Genomic DNA, 17,618 nt, shown 5'->3' on the forward strand with positions numbered 1-17,618 from the left:
CTGTGTACAGTCTACTCATGGTGTATACATCTGCAATAGTGTAATCACATTCTAGTGTGAATGTGTGTATGTCAGTGGTGTATCTGTGTACATGTTAATGCTGCCTCTGTGTGTATATATGTGCGTCATTGTGTGTGTTTGGGAGTTGGCCATAAATGGTGGGCGTACAGGATTCATGGGGCCCCATACAGTTTTTTGCTATGGGGACCCATGAATCCTAGCTACACCCCTGCCGAGTACCCAGGTGGTATCTGGGCACTCACCTCCTACCCTACGGACCAGTAATGCATCAGCAATCTAATGTGGCAGGTTCGTGAATGTTCGAGTTCGATCAAACCTAGGATTTCCTGAGGTTCGACCAACTCTACTGCTGAGCGTACCTATGCATTAGGAGACGGCACCATAGAATCACATTACACTGGGTGTCACACTGGAGATAGATCAGGAAGCTTTGTCCCCTAATTCACAGGTACAGACAGCAGGGAGCAGAGACAACAGCGCCTCCATTAAGATACTTAGGGACCAAATTTTAAATGGGAAAAATGGAAGTCCTTTAAAAAATGATGATTGAGCCCAGAGCTGCCTGATAATCATTCTTCATAAAAACATTCCAGGTACACAGTAAATATGACGTTATGTATCCCATATTGTGAACACCACACTAGTGCTGCCAGTAGAGATGAGCGAACTGCTCATCTGAACAATCGCTTATCTAAACTTCATTTGAAGAGTCACTGTCATTACATTTTTTTTTGCAGAAATCTATAGTACAGGCCATTTTAAGAAACTTTGTAATTGGGTTTATTAGGCAAATATGCCATTATCTGCATTTAAAAAGCATATTCCCAGGTCCCCCCCTCTCCTTTCTGTCATCCACTGCTCAGAATCAGGAAATCTTCAATGTTTTTTTATCAGTCGGATCCTGTCTGAGCTATGGAGAGGGGAGGGGGAGGAGAGACGGAGGAGAAATTCTGGCAGCAGAGAGCTGAGAACAAAGGATTACTCAGCGGGGGAGCTATTCAGATTGCTATTTAGAGGTCAGAGAGGTCAGTGCTTACTGTCAGAGGAGAGAGCCTGTGATGTTGCTGGAAATTAACTCTTTGTTGTCCTGTTTTGGTGCCTCGTTTTCCTCTCTCCATAGACAACCATTAAGAGAGGGGGAGAGCTTCAAACTGCTCTTTCATGATAAAAATAAATTTTTCGGCTAATAAGCCCAATTACAAAGTTTCTTAAAATCACCTGTACTATTGATTTCTGCAAAAAAAAAAAACATTTAACGACAGTGACACTTGCAGGAGAGCCTAGCTACACCTCTGCACAAAGGTAAAATGTAGGGACACATAGGGAGCCTCTCTTGAAGCCAGACTGTTGTGTGAAGGCACAAAGAAGGCTCTATTACTGTGTAAGACTTCTAGGCAAGAAGTGCCATTAATGTATCAGGCACATACTGTGTATGGCTCAAATGAGATTACTATTACTATATTGTCAGTTTCCCCCCCCCCCATTTTAGGAAGGTTCACTTGGATGCACAGCATCGCCATCCACCGTCTTTGAACCATACGAATCCCAGATACTCTATGAAGTTACAGGGAAAGTGGTATTGTGGCACAAACTTCTTTTAAAGATACCTGGAGTTGGTGGAGGAGTACATATGTGTGAGTATATTAATTCCCCATTTCTTCTTTTAATAATGTGTAATAGAGCAGCATGTAGAGCATGAAGAGCATTTGTGCTGTCACATTGATGTTGAGCAAATGGGACTGGCTCATAATCTAAGTTTTAGTTTATCCCAAATAATATTTGATGGGGTTAAGGTCAGGAATCTTTGTGGACCAGTCAAATTCCCACTAAGTACAAAGCATACCATTGGGCAAAATATCTTGGCATGCTGCATCATTAATGCTTCCCCTCACTGGAACCAGGGGGGCTATTCTTACTGCTGAAAACAAACTCATAACATTATCCCTTCTCCATCAACCTTTACAGTTGGCACAATCCAGTCCGGCAGGTAAAACTCTTCTGGCATTTACTAAACCCAGACTCATCCACAGGGGAGAAACTAGAAAGGGTTGGGCCCCATACAAATCTTTTGATTTGGCCCCCTCCTCTCCCCCCATCCCACTGTAGGTAATCCCCCCATAGGTTAGCCCTCCACTCAGAAGACAGCATATGTTAGGCATCTCCCCTAATATCTACCCCCCAGTAGATAGTGCCCCCCATAGTAATCATCTTCCCTAGTGTCCCCGTGGTACATAGTGTGCCCCAAAATAGACATCTCCACTATTATACTACCTCCCCCCAGTTTATAGTGTTTCCCGTTGTAGGCATCTCCTTGGTAGTATGATGACCGCTAAGGAGACCCAGTGTATTGCAGGGATGGGCCCCCTGATTTGGTGGGCCCCATAGCGGCTGCTATGACTGCTACGGTTGTAGTTACGCCCATGCTCATCCATCAGAATGCCTAATAGAGAAACATGATTCTTCATTCCGCATAACATGTTTCCACTGCTTCAGGGGTCCGGTGGGGGCATGTACTTCATCTGAATATTCTTGGTATTGTGCTTAGTGATGTAAGGCTTGCATGCAAGCAAGCTGCTTGGTCATGTAAACCCATGTCATGAAATTTTGCAGTTAGTGAGTCAGCAGAGCATTGTCAACTTTTATGCACTATGCACCTCAGCACATGGAAACCTTTCTCTGTAACTTTATGTGGTCTGCCACTTAGTGGCTGAGTTGCTTTGGTTCCTAAATACTTCTGCGAGAGAGATTTATCTGACAGATTTTTGAAGCCAAAGCCAAAAATGGATTTGAGAAGAGAAGAAATCTTAGTCTTTCCTTTATGACTTGTTCCCTGTTTATAGTCTGTATCTGGCTTTGGCTTAAAAAATCAGGTAAATCTCTCTGTGTAGAGGGAACCCCAAAAATCTTCACAAATTAATTTGTTGCAAAGGTGGCACAGTAGCAAATACTGATGATTAGCTACTTACATGCCTAGTATTCACAAAGAGAGTGACTGCTTAGTATTATAGCTACACATAGATTAAGCCCTCATAGGGTTCAATTTACATGGTTCTGTGTATCACGCTATGCGTCTGGGCTGTCCAGCACCTTTTAAGTGGGCCACACAAAGTACTAATACCCCATGCTCCCGAGCCAGACTGAATCCTGAAAGACACAGTGACTGACCCATTATGAATGCTTTATCTATGTGCAGAAATAACACATTACAGGCACCTTTTAGGAAGAGTACAGTAAGCATTTGAGCAGCTGCTTATCAGTACTGCATTTTACAATTGGGCATCATGGCGCTGTAGTTTATTCTGCATCATGTTATGAACCGTTTTTTAACTTGTTCTTGTACCAGTAATGATATGGCCTCCTTTGTGTGATTTAACCAAATTAGATTCTTTTTTCTGTTATTTTGGCATCCTATTACAATACCACACTGGAGTTCAAAGAGCTCATAGAATCACCTATTCTTTGGGTGCAAATGTAAACTGCATTAACAGGTGATTGACTTTATACACCTGTGGCAGTGGGACTGAATGAAACCTGAATTCAAAGATTACAATTTAAGAGAGCCAGAAACTCTTTTCTTACAGTGGTAGTACCGCCTTTTCCGGAGGTTGGGCCTACACCTAATGGTTAACACGAAGCCTGTGCCTTTGACCAATCATCTGGTTACAAGCAGTTTTTTTGACTGTACTGCTCAGGAGTCAAAGCCCACTCCCCTATTGCTTCAAGATGCTTACCAAATAGCTATGGATATTTATTTTGTTCTATTTGTTGGCCATCTTAGATAAAGCATGATCCAGATTTACTAAGTCTGCCTGTTTGATAAATCTGCTACATCTGAACACTGTCTACTCTAAAGGTGGCTCAAAAGAACTCGTTACTCGAGCGAGTACTGCATGCTGGAATTATACTTACCACTCTGGTCTTCTATCTGTCTTCACTATTACTACTCAGCCAATATATATATATATATATATATATATATATATATATACAGCAAAGACAACAACAAAATTTTTTTTTGTAATATACTTTATTAAATAACATCACAAAACAGTAAATACCATTGACATATTTGGTATTACTATAATTGTATAATTGTAACAACCCATACAATACTTTGAACATGGTACTTATGTTGATATGTAAATCGATTTCTGAATTTAACCCATAATGAAATATAATTTAAATTAAATACTTCCTTATATGCTTGACAAAATGTGCATAAAATGCTTAACAAGTCAGCACCAACATGTTCCATTGGCGAAAAATAATATAATGAACTGTATTACATACAGTACAGCTGCCTTTCTCATTACAAAGCATTTGTTTTTCTCTTTTTGGGTTGCATGTGTATTTTTTTTTTAACTGGATAACATACGGGCAAAAAATGCAGCAAAATGTATTTTTCATTTTAATAAAAATTATACATGTTATCCTATGAGAATGGAGTAAGTTGAGGCACACAGGTGAATTTATAAGTTACAGATTTGTGGTGCAGATTCTATATACTACAATACATATGGATAGAGTTGTAAAAGAAAATCCCTGTGGTAAAAAGCATGCTATGAATTTCTGAAATCCACTGCATGCTCATTATGTTGTGGGAGTACTGCAAATTATCACAACAGATTTCATCTATTCTATCAAGAGGGCAAAATCCAGAGTGGAAATGTAAAACCAACCTTGGGAAAATCTGTAAGGTATAAATTTGGCTGTGGGATTGTCATGTATTCACTGAAGTGAGACCTGTGAGAGACATGAGGGGCCTGATCTTCCCCATGCTCAATCCTTCTTGGACTATGTTCCCGCTTGGGAACATATTGGGAGAACATGGCTGTCTTGTTACATAGATAGCTGCTAATAAAGATCATGATCATTATTAGTGGCCGACTATATGATGACATGGACATCTTTCCTGCTATGTTCCTGAAGGGGTGTCCCACCAAGCTAAAGCACTTATATATCTAGGGTCAGTCAGAAATAGAGGAAAAATAAAGACTTACTAGACCAAAAACTTTAAGCCTGCAGCCTAGAAATGAATGAATGAAGTGAATGTGTCCCGGCACAGGCAGCCTGGTGACATCATCTCACATGTCCTGCGCCGGTAGCATCTTGCAGCTGGGGTAACTGTAGCATGGGAGTTAGGATCTTTTATTACAGTGCGGCGATTGAAAGTGTTTCTTTGCTGTTGGCATGATATTGACACATCATGCCAGGCAGGGAACAAATTCATTACTTGCCTTTCCCGTCCGTAAAATTGCAGACATGTTAATTCCCCTTACAGTAGATAGCTGTTGTTTTATACTCTTTGGCAATCTATGAAACTGCCACATTTAGATTTACTGTAACATTACATGTATATAAAAATGAAATCTTAATAGGATAATAGATTACGTTCAAACACAATGAAACAAGATACAAAAAAAACCATGGCCATATTTCCAATGTAATAATATGTCCAATTGAAGTCTATGGGGAATTGGCTTTCAGTGTACACACACACTAGAGGAAACCAGTTGTAATTGAGTATGGGCATCAGGATAGGTTCACACAGTAAAATAAAACCAAAAGAGAGCTATAATTTTGAGGTAAAAATATGGCTTTATTTCAAAGTAAGGCCATGTTCACACATGTAAAATACAGGCAGGGTCACAGAACGGCCGGTGTCTGAAAAGATTATCCCGGCCGGTACTGTAGTATAGGCCCGATGATCTTCATTTCTGATGAATTGGGATTTGGGCACATCCAAATTCACCACTGCACACAATGGAGCGTGTGGCTGGAGCCAATGAATTTACTTTTTTTTTTTTACCTGTTTACAAATTTGTGTTTTATTTTTACACAAAATTACAGCCATATTTTGGTATTATTTATTGGTATGTGTGTTCATTATTAACGACTAGAGATGAGTGATTCTTAAAACACTTGGCATTTGGTGTGTGGCATTTGATTACCACGAGCTTAAAAAGTTGGATGCAGACCTAGGGAGTACTGGAAAACATGGTAACTGCCTGTGGCTCTGAGAAGAAAGTAGACTTGACAAGTTTTTTTAACAAGATTACTTTGGGGCATAAAGGTTGTTTTAAACATCATGTAAGATTAGATTTGGTTTCACTTTGGACTCATGCCCTAATGTGTAATCGTAAAGAGCAGAATGCAGCTGTGAATAAAAAGTGGCACATAGCACATACATTTTGGTAAAGTTTTAATGCATAAAACCATGCCCCTTTCTGGGTACAAATTGGATTTGTTGGGAAAATTATTTTTCACTAGTATAAAACCTCCTTCTATGTATAGGCTATGTCCCCACAACAGTTTGAGGCCAAATAATGGCTGTTGTTTCAAAATGAGGATCGTTGTTTATACAAAAACAGCTGTCATTATGAAATAACAGCTGTTACTTAGTGTCAAATGTCTAAAAAAAGACATATGGGAACATATGCTGTTTTGTTAGCATGTCCTGATCTCTTGTGAAATTGGAATCCATAGCTAAACTAATAGAAACTAAAGGAAAGGTAATGGTGGAGACATCTGTATATATGTCTATGGCTGGCCTGGTGCTTATGTTTTTTTGTTTCTGTAGTGGCATCTTTTGTAATTCCATACCAGTTTAAACTGAAAACAAAACATTCACCATGTCTACAATATGTATTGTATACTGATTTGTAGACTGTAATCTGACCCTTCACCAGTTTCTCCTTCTCACTAATGGCTACTTAAATGAGTTAAAGAATAAACAGGTAACATACTTTTCTTCATTAATGGCTGTAAATAAATACACTTACTCTCAGTTCATATTTGTAAAACAGCATAAAGAATAGAAAAATATAATTACCTGTACAATAGATACGTTTAAATATAAAAGTGACCATATTTTCAAGCAGTAGTTTATCAAGTTACTGGAAACGTGTGAAGTGTTAATCTTCAAACAATGGCTCTTTTATTGAACTGTGGTAAATGTATGTAAAATAGTTTTTTTTCATAATGAAAGCTCTTTTATTGTGGATGCTATTATGAACAATAATGTGTAATTAACCATCAACAAAATCATACAACAATACAATGTAGTAACTAAGAATTAAGTAATATAGAAAAAGATTATCTTACAATATTATAATAAGTATTCACAGTAAAGCCACATAAGCTATACTATATTTAAAGCTTTGCAAGTACAGTTTGAAATATTTAAAAATATAGATTGTTATATTACAATAGCAATAATTTATCCACAATTACTAGTGAATTTTATCCAATAATGTGAAATAAAACATTGTTCCTTCAGAAAAGAACTAGTCTCATTTGATAAATATATAAAAAAAATGAAAAATTAAATGGGTATTACAAGATAAAGGATAGGGGACAAGTAAGAGATCACAGGGGGTCCGACATCCGTACCCCCAGCATTCTCTATATCAGCCCGCGGCATCTTTGTTTTGAGTTGTGGCTACAGCATGTGGAGAGGCACTGGAGAGAGCCGGATAAAGAACTCTCTCCAGTGCCTCCATAGGAATGAATAGAGCTGCGGGTCACATGCTGTACCAATGTCTCTATTCAAAACAAAGAAGCTGCAAGCCGATACAGAGATACCAGGAGGTATCGAGGTCAGACCCCCCGCAATCTTTAAATTGTCCTCTATCCTGTGGATAGAAGTCATTTTATCTTGGAATAGCCCTTTAAAGATCCAGTATTAAAATGTTTTTCTTTTTCTTTCTTTTTTTTTTTAAATATTAAATGGTAAACCAAAGGGCAAGTATGGCATTGGTCCAACATAGTCATATACCTACATATGTTGGATTTATATTAAGATAAATAACAAGAAAATCAGGAGATCTTTTGTAGTTATATAACAAATATTCATAATATTTAAGTTATTATCAACATGTTTTCTCTTTTTATGACAATAAAGAGAGTAAAAATAGACCTCACAGAGATCATATGTAACCTGAAACACATATACCTATATATATATATATATATATATATATATATATATATATATATATATATATATATATATAGTCTGTAATGTTATTTTTAGCTGAGGCCATTCATTTTACTTAGTTCTGGAGAATATTATGCAATAAGTAAAATTGAACGTCAAATCTTTTCAGGTGTGCTTAGAAAGTAAAATGCAACAGCTGGATCAGTCTATGATATCTGAAAGCACTGGATAAGTGACATTAAATCTGCTTTTATACCATCATTTAAAAATCCATACAGTATGGGATTTAGGCAGCAGGAGACCATGCCAAGCAAGTGACAGATGCAATAAACTAATTTGAAATGTCGATTGGAAATCAGATTGGCATTAAAGTCAGTTACAAGGTGAAAGAGATGAAGTGGCATCCAACTTACTGCAAAAGCCAAGATCAATACAGTTAGCCTACAGAAAACACGCCTAGACCTTTTCTTTATCCGAGTGATAGATTTAGATACAGAGTTAATGTTGTGTAGTTCAGAATTCTCTTCTGGCTTCATTTCAAAACATATGGGAACGCCTGGCAGATAAACACTTGAAGGCAAAGTGTGGACACTAGTGTGGATACTAGTGGGTAAAGTGTGGCTCCGGTCTGTGGTAGACATCTCTGGAATGTCACCAGTATTGCTCTCCTGGTGTCGTCTTAATATAGCAGGAACAACACTTGCTGTTTTCTTGCTGTACCGCTTTCTATGTTTCCGCACACAAGAATAACTCCACTTCCGATTGCTACAAATTTCTACCTCAGATTTATTTGTTTTTGGTTGTTGAAGGGTCAAATTGATCATCTCATTTTCTTCAACTTTAATTTCTTTGTTTGGTAGTCTTGAACTTATGCTTCTACAAACACTTGTATGACTTATTGTTAGGCAAGACAATGGCAAAATATACTGTACCAGTAATAAAGAAATGGTGAAGGCAATTCTGTAGGAATCAGATGGCCAGGACTCTATACACAGATAACTGTTCATTAGAGGTTCTAAATTAAATGCTTCTCTTAAATTTATAATTTTATGAAAGACTGGTAAAGGGGAACATATGGTGAAACCAAGAGTCCAAACAGTAGCAATTAAAAAGTATCCATGGTTTGCAGTCAAATTGGTTGAAAGCGGATGTTTTATCATGTGATACCTCACTAAGGCAATAGACATGAGCATTAGAGTAGAGATTAGAACAGAGACACACTGGAGGAAAGGCACAACATGACACATGACTTCACCAAAGATCCACTGGTCAAGCAAAACACACGTCAAGGTAAATGGTGAGCAGAAGAGGACAACTAAAATATCTGAAAAAGCCAAGTTTCCGATGAGGTAGTTAATTATAGTTTTCTGCTTGCGTTTTCTAAAAATAGCCAGAAGAATTAGAAGATTTCCCATAAATCCAAGTAGACTTACAAAAGTATAGAGCCCAATTAGAAAGTATCGTATGTCATCCACACTGCTGTTATAATCCTCCCAAGCAGGAAAATTAGAGGCTGAAGTTGCAAAGGTGCTGTTGTCTTCTTTAATACCAGTCTTGTTATTAAAGTCTTTTATGTCCAAATCCATTTCACAGTCCTAAGGCACAAAGTAAAGCAATTAGTGAACCTATGTAAAAAAGCACAAAGAGTACAAAAAAGCTAAAAGCTGAAGAATCATTGATTGTATTTTGGTTCTAAAGTTACAAAACTTGTATTTTGTTAAGGTACACGTACTACACAGGCTACAAACCAAGAGAGCGGGGGCCACTAATTATAAATGGGGTGCTGCACTTGAAAGAACAAAGCAACACACACAAAAAAATGCACACACATTTGTACACTTATAAAGAACTATACAGTTAGTTACATCCAAGTCACATCTTCTCTAATCAGAGCTATTCTATTACCTGTGCCTCTTCATCCTACTGACACCACCAAGAAGATTTCTTAGACATCTTAAGGTCTTTACTTTTTCAGCTTCCTTCCCACCTTTATACAAATTTCCCATCCATAGAGCCCCAAACAGTAATAATTCCCCATTTAGGAACCAAACAGTAGTAAGGCACTACTTAGCTATCTGAAACACTATAGTTAGCCCCATCTGTCCTCTCAATCTATTATTACCTCTGAATTATGCCTTATACTGTAGTTAGCCCTGTTACATACCCCAACCTTTCCCAGAGTATGGTTAGGCCTTCTTCTTTTCCTACAGTACAAGTATGCATCCCTGTGCCCTCAAAATACAGTCAGAACCCATTGTGTAGTTAGGCCCCTGTGTCCTCATACCTAAGTTAGGCCCCTTTCTTCCCCAACAGTACAGTTACACCCCATTTTGCCCCAACAGTATAGTTTGGCTCCCTTTTGGCCAGATTCAGACAATGCATTGGTATTTATACCTTGCACCCTGGTCCAGGCAGATATCATTGACTACTATAATTTCCCTGTAGGGCAATGACCTATAGCAGCCTGTAGCTTACAAGTGGAAGGGATCTGCCAAAGAGACGCAAATACCATTAAAAATGCTGCCTTTCTGAATCAAGGATATTAACCATAAATTCCTAAGTGAGCCCTCCTCCTCTGCCATGCTCAAATTTATGGATGTGGCCAATGGTTTTTGCCAAGGTCACTAGAGATCCCTGCAGTCTTCTGGTTGGCCATTGTGATGTTGTAGCCACTGTTATAATTTGTGTTTTGTACATACAGTATCTTTGACTGAAATACTGCTGTAAGGGCATCTGTAACACACACATCGAGGGGTGGGGGTGGCAGGAGGTAAATTTCTGAGGTATGAGGTGCCTGCTTCACACTGCTTTGGGGCATTCTGTGGACCAGACTTTGGAGCTTCCGGCATCATCATAAATAATGATGCCAGGAGGTCTGGTTGGCAGAATACTGTCTGTGCACTGACAGTATTTTGTGAATATGTAAATGGCCCCTACAGCACAACCTACAATTGTTAAAGAGGGCCCATCCAAATTCTCAGTGTCCACTAAATCTCTGCTCTATAGACGAAGAGTAAGCCGTGACACTCTGATCAGACAGGCATCATTGTTTATCATTTATGTGGCATCTATTGCTGGTCCAAATACCAGAAAGCCTACTAATTACACAATTTCCTTAGAATTGAAATAAATAACCATATAATACCTGAAATAAAGTATGCATTATAACGTAACAGAATATGCTGTAAATCTATTTTCTATTAACAGCAGTACTAAACCAAATTACATGGTTTTGAACACATAAAGAACATTTTCTCCTTGCTTCACAATATTTATCTTGTGATTCGTGGTAACATACAGTACCAATATTCTTTTCCAATGTGAAGTATTTCTTTAGAGATATTTAAATACTCTTCAACAAGAGATATTTAAATACTCTTCAACAATCCTCTTCAATTTTCACAGTAACCAAGCAACATCTTAAATCAACTTATGATTATGAACAAAAACCTGTTAAATAATTATGTAGTGGATTTAATTATGATATCTTTATGCCATGCTTAAAGTCTGTTGAAAATCTGCTTAAAGACCGAAATTATGTACAACCCTATTTTTTCCAAGTTTTTCTTTTATTCTGGAAATGGCATACTGTAAGAATTTCCTGCCTTTTCCATTATAATGATGAATAATATTTAGTCCAGGCATAAAAAGGTGAATTGTATAAATTTGGCTAAATGGTTTACTTAGAGCTAAGACTGGGAAATAAACAATCTCTAACACATAGCAGAAAGCCCATCTGACTAAATCATCAGGATTTGAATTACGCTGCTTGGAAAAGGTGGATCAAGCCAGAGGACTGCCTCAAAAACACATGGCTACAGACATAGGCTTTATCCATGTTTTCAGACTGTCCTCAGGCTGAATCCACCTTTTTCAGGCAGCAGGATTCAAATGCCGATTGTTCAGGTGCACATGAACAAGCAGTAAAAGTTTACTGCGATGAGGCTCCATTCTCTCTACGTCTTCTGCAACGTTAGAAGCATTAAATGTAAGCTACATTATGAGAGCCATGTAAACCACATAGGGTGGTTGCTGTGAGGACTCCCCAATGACATTTTTTTTTTAACTATAGTTACTTTAAAAAGGTACAATGGTTCAAAGTGGTTCAAAAGTTGTTGTGATGAGAGAGTCTATCAGTGTTTCAAAGTGCGTTTGGTTTGGTGAACATGAAACTAGTAATAGTTTCCCTATTTTCAGTTATTACTTAGGTATTTTTCTCATTCATTTTTGAATTATTATATTAATAAATTGTCAGGATGGTATCTTTGCGGAGCGTCATGCGTCCCTCTGCTCATGCTGTGCGGCCGAGAAGGTGCTGATTTTCTTGCATTCTGTTTCTGTGTTTTGTTTTGTAGTGTGTGAACACTGGTTATTTGCTCACCTTGAGAGACACACCCGACTTTACCTGCTGAGTTCTGTCTGGCCATGTCAGGGTTAATCTGTGTTTTGGTTCTGCTGTGACTGACAGGTCTTCCTGCCAGTGGATCTGTTTTGTTCTCAGCTGTCTGTGCTTGGAGTTCAGGGGGATGGTCCAATTACATTCTGGACCAGAATCCTGACAGAATATCCGGCCTAAAAATTTTTTACTCCTTACCTGAGGCTAGTATGGACTCAGCACAGGAGTTGTCTGCCCACTTTGAGGGTCTTGCGGCCAAGCAAGTTCAGTTATTAGCCCAGCAGCTACCAGCTACCACTCCTGCCACCCCAGTGGTCACGCTCAAGGAGCCTGACAAGTGTGCAGGGGACCTGAACACATATCTGACATTTAAAAAAGCTTGGGTTAGTCACCCCACCCCTAGCTCCTTTGAAGAGGCCATTTCCCTGGCGATTTTTATCAATCGCACGCTAAGGGTTCATAATGAAAATAGACCATGCCATGACCACCCCTGTGTCATTGATGTTCCTTCCTCTGTCCCCTCTAAACCTTTGCCTTCTATAACTTGTCCTCTGGTCACCCTGGAGGAACCTCCAGAACTGGGCAAAATTAATAGATCCCTGGCCCGCAAAGAACACAGAAGAAGGAATGGACTCTGTTTTTATTGTGGCGAAAGTGGACACTACATCAGCTTTTGTGCCAAGCGTCCCTCGAGGCCAGATCATCAGCGTCCAGGTGACTACCAGGAGGGTCATCTGGGCGCCCAGGTGGGTGTAGTTAGTGTGTGTCCCGCCGAGGATACCAAGTCTGCTGATTTGTGTAAGGTGGAAATTGGCTCTGTATATCCTGGTGATTGTGCCATATCTGTGTCTTCATGTAATGCTGAAATTGGCTCTGTGTCTGGTACCGATTTGAGCGGTTATGGGAGATCTGTCAGGAGACCAGTTGTCCATCACTTGGAGTCTGATTCTGATGAATGGGAGACGGACGATGAGATCTCTAGCGATGTTGAGACATGTATTGTAAGAGGTCAGTTTCCTCCCAGGTCTGGTTTGTCTGGTGAGGGTCCTGAGGCCCCTCATAAAAGGGGGGGTACTGTCAGGATGGTATCTTTGCGGAGCGTCATGCGTCCCTCTGCTCATGTTGTGCGGCCGAGAAGGTGCTGATTTTCTTGCATTCTGTTTCTGTGTTTTGTTTTGTAGTGTGTGAACACTGGTTATTTGCTCACCTTGAGAGACACACCCGACTTTACCTGCTGAGTTCTGTCTGGCCATGTCAGGGTTAATCTGTGTTTTGGTTCTGCTGTGACTGACAGGTCTTCCTGCCAGTGGATCTGTTTTGTTCTCAGCTGTCTGTGCTTGGAGTTCAGGGGGATGGTCCAATTATGTTCTGGATCAGAACCCTATATAACTACCTCAGTCTGGGATATCTTTGCCGGATATTGAGCTTGTCTCTGCCTGGTTCTGTGTTTCTATTCTTGCTCTGTTGATTCTGACCCTGCTTTGCCTTTCTGACCATTCTTGTTTGCTGCCTGCCCCTGACCATACTGCCTGTATATTGACTTTGCCTTCGGATTGTGATTTTGTACTTTTGCTGCCCGTTTGTTGTGACCCGGACTGTTGACCATTCGTTATTGTGTTTTGTCTGTCTGTCTTGTCTTTGTGTCCCACCTAGCCAGCGCAGGGACTGCCGCCCAGTTGCTCGCCGCCATTTTAGGGCGGATTGTGGCAAATAGGTAGAGGACAGTGGGCGGGGCTGAGCTTAGGGCTCACTGTTTGTCTTGTCCTGCTGTCCGGTTCCTAACATAAATGTGTCAAAATATGTTGTCAATTAATGTTCTTAATGGTTAAAAGTTAATTAATGAGACGAAACATCAGTTGCAAATTTGACCACACATGTACTGTAGATGAGAAAATGTTCAAAAATGGCAGACAGCCAGGTTAGCTACAGAATATTGGAACCATTAACAAGGCAGAGGACTGCAAACATTGGCCAACAGTAGTCATCTGCCAGATGGATACAATAGCAATTTTGATTGGATCATTTGCAATTATGACAAGTGTTTTGAGCCTATATGAAAATATTGCTGTTTGCCACTAGTTACAAAAATAAATAAAATTCTGAAGTCTGTGTTCAAAGAATTCTAAGGTTACATAGGCATATAGGGGGGATTTATGGAGATCGGCGTACAAGTAAGCCAGTCTTATATAAGACTCCACCCCCTTCTCCCCGGCAGGGGCGCGCCTTTTAGTGAATCCGGCCGGCCGGGCACCTGAACCTGCGCTCGAGGTACTAAATTTACACCTGCTTTCAGCAGGTGTAGATTTGGATCATGATTTACACCTGCGAGCAGGCGTAAATAATGATAAATGAGACGCGGGTGGAGGCCACTCCTCCTCCCCGCCTTGTCATGCCCCCAAGCTCCCCCAGCCCGCCTATCGGGCAAGCAGGGCATACGGCGGGCGTACACCAGGGAGAAGGGGTGAATCTGCACCTTCTCCCTAGCTTACGCCTCAGGTGGACATTTCATAAATGTCCCCCATAGGCATTGAGATGGTATAATTTTCACTGGACACCCCATCATTGTTTTGGGTTGACTCAATTGACACAATTGTCATATATAGATGCATTTTCATTCACTACTATTAGTCATGGCAACTGCTGGTGGGTGAATGCATAGATTCCTAGATAAATCAATACATCCCACAATTTATTTTCAGTATGGCGTATATAAACTAAACCCCACACAATCTGCTATGTCAGATAACTAAAAAAGCTAGCATTTATTTCCTGCTTTCAGCATATATACTAAATACAGTGCACACACACACATATAATTACAGTTGATTACAGATAATTTATATAATACCAGACAGTGTCCACATAAAATTGTTAGTCTAGGTCAAATTGACTTTTCATGTTGCCATTATCTGCCACATTTGGTAGTCTTTTTTACTTCTCTGTCTCAAACTTCAGCTACAGGGCTGTACACTATCATTAGTGCACCTTTGTTTAGGTAATATCCATTTTCTCACATTGTTTAAACTTGCAGAACAAAGTAAATTCTCTATTGTCAGGACAGGGAGGCAGGGATAAGACGAGACAGTGGGACCTGAGCCTGAACTGTCCCTACCTACTTGCCTCAATTGGCCCTAGGCAGCTGCAGACAACCACAAAGACATTCCCTATACTGAATAAGTGAAACACAGAACAAGACAGGCAGACAAACACAATAAAGGGAAGTCAACAAGCCAAGTAAGAACCAAACGGGCAACGCAGTACAAAATTGGAGATCAAATGGATAGTCAAAGGTCAGGTGAGAGGTCAGGTAAAAAGTCAAGCAAACAGAGGGATTAGGAACAGGGATCGCAGGAGTAGACAGGGGGAGCTGGGATCAGATTATGAACCTTAATAGCCAGAAGGGAAAATCTGGCTCTGCTTTCATTTATTAGTATCAAGAGCCCGGTAGGGATTCCCATTGGACTGGCGCTCTGATCCTTAAGGTTGCGGACAGGCAGAGGCATCTGTAAATCAAAAAACACTGCTCAGCTGCACCGATCAAGGCTAGCAGTGAGGAGTGTAACTCCTACATTGCCAGGAGGCTGCAAGAAAAGCGGGTGTGTCAGACAAAAAGTAAAAACAGGACCAGTTCACACCAGGGTCACTGCACATTCCTGACATATATAATGTATGTCTACATGATGTACATGATAATCTAATGAAAGTCCAAAATAATGAATAATTTCTATCAACCAAAGCTGACAGCAAGAAAGTTTTCAGAACTAGTGCTTACTTAGTTTCATACTACTTTAAGCCCTGTTTACACCCTGTATATTTTCCATAAAAAACGTCCGATGTTGCAGATTGCAACACTAGCCGCTATTTACTTAAAGGGCAGTGTCAAAGAACGGCTTACAGTGTGTGAACTCAACCTGTGAACTTAGAATGGTCTGCACCTTCAATATTCATGTCATATACTTTATTAATCAATTAATAAGTTGATTAATAATTAAAGTATGTTATATAAATATTTGAAGGTGCAGACCATTTTCTTCCAGCCTTTGGGCTGTTTGTGGTTCGGTCTTATATAAAGACATACAGCATTTTTTCTGTTTGATCATGCATTGTAACACATGAAGAGCCAATGAGCATGGGGTTTAAAGGAGTACTTCCAACTTGCTATCCCCTATAGCTTCTGGCCTCCCACTGATGCCCAGAACAGGGACATAATTGTCCCTGGAATCATAAGAGCTCATTGCACATAGCCAGTGCTTCATTGTCTTTGGGATGTTGAACATTGGCAAGTGCTGAACATGAAAATGCTCAGCGGCCCCACAGAGAATGAATAGAGCAGTGACAGTACATGTGCAGTGCATGCCATTCATTTTGGGGACAATTATATTCCCATTCTTGAGATTGATGGAGATCCTAGCTGTCAGACCCTATCATAGTAACAACAGTCTCTGGACTGAATAGGGTTTCCTGGTTAAGAGTGATGGCTCGTGTAGAGCTGCTGTCTGGCTTAAGCCTCTTGCCCAGTCTGGTAGTAAGGAGCTAAGTAGTGATGAGCGAACATGCTCGTCCGAGCTTGGTACTCTTTCGAGTATTAGGGTACTCGATGGTACTCGTTACTCGGACGAGCATCTCGCGATACTCGAGAAAATCTCATCATCCGTTTCTTGTAAGTTTGGTCGGTATTTTTCTGCAAATAAACATGCAGGAGACTCTTTGGTACATTCTGCGATGACGTGGGACCCATACATGTCGATAGCAGCAATTGGTTGGCCAGATCAGATGACCCTGCCATATAAAAATCGCGTCCGGTGTTGCTCGCTTCAGACGTGTGCTGGAAGAGATAAGGGACAGAGCTGCTGCTGGTCAGGGAGAGCGTTAGGGAGGGAATTAGCGTTCCAGTAGGCAGGGAATACTAGCAAAACAACCAAACAGCCCTTGTAAGGGCTTCAAATCGTTTTTAAATTGTATTACTACAGACTGTTGGCTGGGACTTGCAAAAACTATTGGGACCACTAGTATATTTCCAGATTTCTCTCTTTCTTACTCAAGCCATATTTAAGTTCACTACTGCTTGCAGAATGTAAAGGGGGTGTCACAGAGTGTATTGATGCAGCCACCACTAGATTGTATCTCTCAGCCCCCCCAAAACTATTGGGACCACTAGTATATTTCCAGATTTCTGTCTTTCTTACTCAATCCATATTTAAGTTCACAACTGTTTGCAGAGTGTAAAGGGGGTGTCACAGAGTGTATAGGTGCAGCCACCAA

General features: G+C 40.1%; 1 protein-coding gene across 1 annotated transcript in view; it reads right to left on the minus strand.

Moving 5' to 3' along the window:
• Positions 1-8,045: 8,045 nt before the first annotated feature.
• NPY5R (neuropeptide Y receptor Y5) overlaps positions 8,046-17,618 on the minus strand; it is a 46,704-nt gene continuing 37,131 nt past the window's right edge. Inside the window, exon 2 of the mRNA XM_069976612.1 lies at positions 8,046-9,555. Coding sequence (XP_069832713.1) covers positions 8,167-9,546 — 1,380 coding nt within the window. The 5' untranslated portion in view covers positions 9,547-9,555 and the 3' untranslated portion in view covers positions 8,046-8,166. The remainder of the gene's footprint in view (positions 9,556-17,618) is intronic.

Source organism: Dendropsophus ebraccatus, chromosome 7, assembly GCF_027789765.1.
Source record: "Dendropsophus ebraccatus isolate aDenEbr1 chromosome 7, aDenEbr1.pat, whole genome shotgun sequence".
NCBI classification, from domain to species: Eukaryota; Metazoa; Chordata; class Amphibia; order Anura; family Hylidae; genus Dendropsophus; species Dendropsophus ebraccatus.